The sequence below is a fragment of the Typha latifolia genome, chromosome 15 (assembly GCF_019914945.1).
Source record: "Typha latifolia isolate L0001 chromosome 15, TyphaL0001v2, whole genome shotgun sequence".
Lineage (NCBI taxonomy): Eukaryota > Viridiplantae > Streptophyta > Magnoliopsida > Poales > Typhaceae > Typha > Typha latifolia.
This window is the reverse complement of record NC_133100.1, coordinates 4985136-4990451: the sequence shown is the minus strand read 5'-3', so window position 1 is coordinate 4990451 and position 5316 is coordinate 4985136. Positions and strand designations below refer to the sequence as shown.

Genomic DNA, 5316 nt, shown 5'->3' with positions numbered 1-5316 from the left:
TCTTTTGTCTAGATAGCCCTTAAGACGAAAGATTAAGTTTTGTAGATGAGTAGGACCTTGTTAGTTGAAGAACCGATGTAGCCTCAAGAAGTCTCCTTCAATAATGCTTCTTCCACTCTCTAGAGTCAGGGCATCACAATCCTTATATATGATCTCCAAGATAGAGCCAAATCCAAGTCTTATCCGAACTAACGAAAGTCCAAGATTTTCAAACTTCGTTGGTGCGTTCGAACGCGGCCCGGGTGCGTTCGAACAGCCTGACTTGATCTCAGGTGCGTTCGAACGGGCCCAAGTGCGTTCGAACGCGACAGCTTGAATTCTTCAAGTTGCGTTCGAACGCGTTTATGAACGCAGCTCTCGGTCTGTGTGAACGCAATACCCGTGTTCGAATACGTTTGTAAACGCAACTCTCTATCTGTGTGAACGCAAGTACCCGCGTTCGAATACGTTTGTGAATGCACCTCTCGATCTGTGTGAACGCAGTACCCGCGTTCGAACGTATTTGTGAACGCACCGCGTTCGAACGCGGTGTGAACTCAACAGCTTTTCTCTAATAATCTTGCAATTCTTCAAACCAAAGATTTTCTAGACTTTTATAAAACTCATATACATGTAAAAATATACTTATAATATTTTGTACACAATTGCCAACAATTAAAAACCTAACAGTATGATTCTTTCCACCCTTCATGATGTGAAGTAAGAAAGTAGACTAAGAGAAGTTAGCACATCATTAATGCATGAAACACGTTAATACGTTAAAAACCTCATTAATAAAGCTCACATATAATAAAACTCCCTTGTCTTCATAAATTCAAATCATTTAATGTCAAGCTGCTATAATGATTAAAAGTTGTCAAATGATTGAACATCACAAAAGAAACAGCTGATGAGTAAAGTATACAACCATTAAAGAGGAGTAATGCTCACAAAAAGATATCCTCTCTTTTGTGACTATCTGAAGAACTCAACATATCCCTGCATAAGCACTTTACTGTCAAACTATAGAACTAGCAAAGAACAGGAACACCCTTAACAGAAGTCAGAAGCTAATTCATCTTCTTCTTCTTCTTCTTCTTCTTCTTTCCCTTTTGGTGCGTCTAGAAGAAATAGAAATTTTAAAATATACTAGAGAAAATATAAAATATACACAATAAATACTCAAAATAGCTCAGATGATAAATAAAGCTTTCACAAGCAATTTCTTCAACAAAGATAGGAATATTAGTCCTGTAGCAGTTGATACAAATGTCAGGCTGATAACGAACTCTGTAAAACAACATCTGAAATAGGAAAGTTGACAGGCCATTAATTTTGTAACTAGATGCTGATTCTCCACAATACTATAGAACAGAATAGAAGCAATATACTGCAAACTCATGTAAATAAGATTAAATAGGTGAAATAAAAAGACAACCTTGCCAAAGAACTACAAGAAGTCACTAACACAAGGAATATCATTAATAACCAGTGTGCAATTCTGTATATCAACTTGGGTTGTTGAATGCCATGTATTTAAAAACACCGTAGTGGTCAACAAGGCAGTAATTAAGAATCAAGAGTGTACCTACCAACTGACAACATCCGAAGTGATCTCTGACAGCATCTGAGTTGGCAAGGAAGTTCCATTTGACAAGGTATAGTTTACCTAACCACCGATCAGAAACACATGTTGAAGAAAGGTATTCAATTCCAGAATTCAATTGAATTAAGAAATAGGAATCATCTATAAGTAACAGTATCCAGAAGAAGAAAATTCTATGTATTGAATTATACAGCCAATCTCCGCTTCTTTTCTTTTCTTTCTTTCTTTCTTTTTTCTTTTTATTGATATTCCAATCTCTGCTTTTAGAAGACAACAAGAAGCGAGCCTACTGACAATAAAACAAAATTTAACAAAGCTACAAAATGATGAGCAAAATTTTCGGAGAAACTATAACTGGCACATCAAGTATTCTAAGATTTTTTTTATTGTATACAAAGTAATAATAGCATGACTTTCATCACCTTACGACAAAGTCCTTCAAAAAAGAGAGATATCTCAAAAATTTCACCTTACTAGACAATGGCTCAACAACAGGAAGTTTTTTGGAGAACTGCTTGGGGGAAGAACAACAAATTAATTTTGGCAACATTTACTGGACCTATGGCCTAACCGAATTTGTCCTACTTGACCAAGATGCATAAGAAGGAAGAAAAGATTTCATCTAGCAATTATAATTCCCACTTCTTATTTATGATTCTAGCAATTCTCTAGTATCACGTAAAGAAGAAAGAAAAAAAAATGTCAGTCTAATTAAACATCATAAAATGTGAATGAAAAGAAGAAAAAAGGCAATGACAGGTCAACCTTTTCAAACGTGCAGTAAAAGATACATACTGGACAACTGTCACAAAGATGATATTGCTTGAGATCCATCTTTTAAGGATGCACTGCACTTGTACCAAAAGAATTCCACATTATTTAAGATGGTGCCACGAGATCATCAAAAGCTGTAGTACCAAGTACTGTACTTATTCAATGTTGAATAAGAACAACTACCATCACTTCCTACTGATCTTTTGGCACCAAAAAAATGAGACACTTGTTTCACGTGACTTGGTTTGAGCATCTTATCCACATTCAGATAGAACATGGTCTCTCAGAGATTAATCATCCATAGGTTTTTGACTTAACATGCCAACCTGATAGTTTAGGTGTATAGCCAGCTTTCCTCATGTTCATCCCTAATAGTTTCAGCATTGCATATATGTCATTGGATTCTGGGTGTGATCTATCTTCTGCTATAAACACACTAAGCTCTCCCTTGACCTTGATCCAGCTCTTTCCAGGAGACTTCCTCACGCCACTGTTTTTCATCAACTTTCTTAGCCTCGCAAAGTCATCCCAACAGCCAGAGGAAGCATAAATGTTACACAACAACACATAAGCTGCCGAATTGGAAGGATCAATCTTTAAAATACCTTCAGCTGCTCGCTTTCCAATCTCCACATTGTTGTGGACCCTGCATGCAGCTAATAGAGTTTTCCACATTACAATATCTGGTTCAAACGACATCTCATCAAGAAATCTTGCCGCCTCACACAACCTACCGGAACGGGAAAGTAAATCAATAACACAAGAACAATGCTCTTTTGTAGGAGCAATTCCATATTCAGGTTCCATAATACTATAGTAGTAAAAACCTTCATCTACCAACCCAACACGACTACAAGCTGAAAGAACCCCAACAAGAGTTACATGATTCGGCCTAATACCCAAGCTTTGCATATGTGCAAATAGCTCAAGAGATTCTTGTGCATAGCCGAATTGGGCATATCCAACAATTAAACTACTCCATGAGAATACATCAGAACTATTGCCCATCATTTCAAACAATTTCTTCGCATCATCTAAGCTTCCACACTTTGCATAAGTATCAATAAGACCATTGCTTATCATCAAATCAGTCTCCAATCCAACTTTAAATGCGTAGGCATGCACCTGCTTCCCCATTTCAAAGTAAGCCAAGTCAGCACAAGCACTCAGTACAGTATTTAATGTTATCTGGTCCAACTTCTTGACTGAATTATGCATAGATTTTAACAACCTAAAGAGTTCTTCTAATTGGTGGTATTGTAGACATGCAGTAAGAATAATGTTCCAAGAAACAACATCCTGATCTTTCATCTCTTCAAAGAGATATAATGCAGTACTGTGGTCTGAACATCTCATGTACATGGTGAGCAGAGCATTACAGACAGAAACATCTACATTCAAACCCACCTTCACGAGATAGGAGTGGACGAGTTGACCCTGATATAAAGAAACATAGCCTGTACAGGCGCAAAGCAAACAGCAGACACTAATCTCATCAGGTTGTAGGCCTAAGTCTCTCATCTCAGAAAACAATACCATGGCTTCATTAATAAGACCTTCATATGAAAAAGCACTTATGATAGAATTCCATGAAACTAAATCTGGCATATCAATCTGAAAAAATGCTTTCTTTGCAGAATCTAACTTTCTACACCTTGAATACATGTCAGTCAATGAACACCCAGCAAATTTGTCAATATCCAACCCAAACTTTAGACAGAGTCCATGCAACTGCTCTCCATGTTCCAGCTGCAACATACTACCACAAGCACTGAATACACTACCAAAATGGAACTCATTGGGACAGTAAACACCCATACGAATCATTTCCCTAAAAAGGTACAAAGCATCCAATTCACAACCCTGCTGTGAAAAGCCAGCTATCATCGAACCCCAAGAGATTAAATCCTTATCCAAAATCCTTTCAAATACAACATTCGCAGCTTTTACATTACCAAACTTTGCATACATTGTAACAAGTGCATTCTGTACAATCCGATCAGACCCGCAATTCAATTTAAGCGCTTGGCAATGCAACTGCCTTCCCAACTCGATCTCTGACATCCCCGAGCAAGCTCTCACCAAGCTACCCAGAGCAAACTGATCAGCAAGCATTCCCTCCCGGAGCATCCCAATATACAACTCCACTGCCTCTTTCTCTCGCCGGTTTTGTGCGTACCCAGAAATCATCGAAGTCCAAGATACAAGATTCCGCTCCGGCATTGCGTCAAACAGGCTGCGGGCATCATCCAAGAAGCCACATTTACCATACATGTTAAGGATATGGTTGTGGAGGATGACATTAGGAATGGTAAAGGATTCAGAGAGGTGGCGGTGGATGAGACGGCCATAATGGATAGATTTTAGATTGCAGCAGGCGAGGAAGAGGTGGGCGTAGGTGCTTGGATAGAGTTGGGAATTGAGTTTTTGCGTGAGCAGACTTTCGAAGGCTTGGATCGCTTCTTTGAAGCGCTTTTGTTTGCAGAGGCTACTGATGAAGTCGTTGGTATATTGCTGGGTTCTGAGGAGAGGAGCAATAGTGGAGAAAAGCAGCCGTTGTTGGGTTTTGAATCTGGCTATCATGGTCTAGTGTTACCTTTCGAACGTTAAACGGGACCGGATGGCACGAGCTTTCTGCACGGGAGACTGCTAACAAAGATGAGAGAGAGAGACCATAACTTATGCATGAAGAAGTCTAATTCTAACTTGCCTTTAAAATGGGATATCTTTCCCATATACGGGTTTGGCAAATTATCATGTGCATATTACCACTATTACAAAAGACCTCATTTTGAGGCATTTGCGTGTTAACAATCAGACAGCCATTTTGCCGGATTATGGACGATTTACTATCAATCAACGAAAGTCATATCTTTTAAAATATTTAAGTAAGAGAGAGAATAGTAGGATGATATAGATCTATTGGTCAGGCTACTATTGCAAGTTTGTGGCTAACT

General features: G+C 38.5%; 1 protein-coding gene across 4 annotated transcripts; it reads right to left on the bottom strand.

The window, feature by feature from the left end:
* Window positions 1-787: 787 nt before the first annotated feature.
* On the bottom strand, window positions 788-5086 carry LOC140801658 (pentatricopeptide repeat-containing protein At3g53360, mitochondrial). 4 transcript variants are annotated; one of them, XM_073156876.1, is made up of 3 exons: window positions 2351-5086; window positions 1572-1648; window positions 788-1100 (listed from the first exon to the last, which is right to left on the bottom strand). In XM_073156876.1, the coding sequence occupies exon 1, from the start codon at window positions 4940-4942 to the stop codon at window positions 2654-2656; it is 2289 nt and encodes a 762-aa protein (XP_073012977.1). In that variant the 5' UTR covers window positions 4943-5086; the 3' UTR covers window positions 788-1100; window positions 1572-1648; window positions 2351-2653. The 4 variants fall into 4 exon arrangements, with proteins under 4 accessions (XP_073012977.1, XP_073012980.1, XP_073012976.1 ...); XM_073156879.1 differs by having other exon boundaries at window positions 2381-5086; XM_073156875.1 differs by lacking the exon at window positions 788-1100 and having other exon boundaries at window positions 1177-1648.
* Between the last annotated feature and the right edge of the window lie 230 nt (window positions 5087-5316).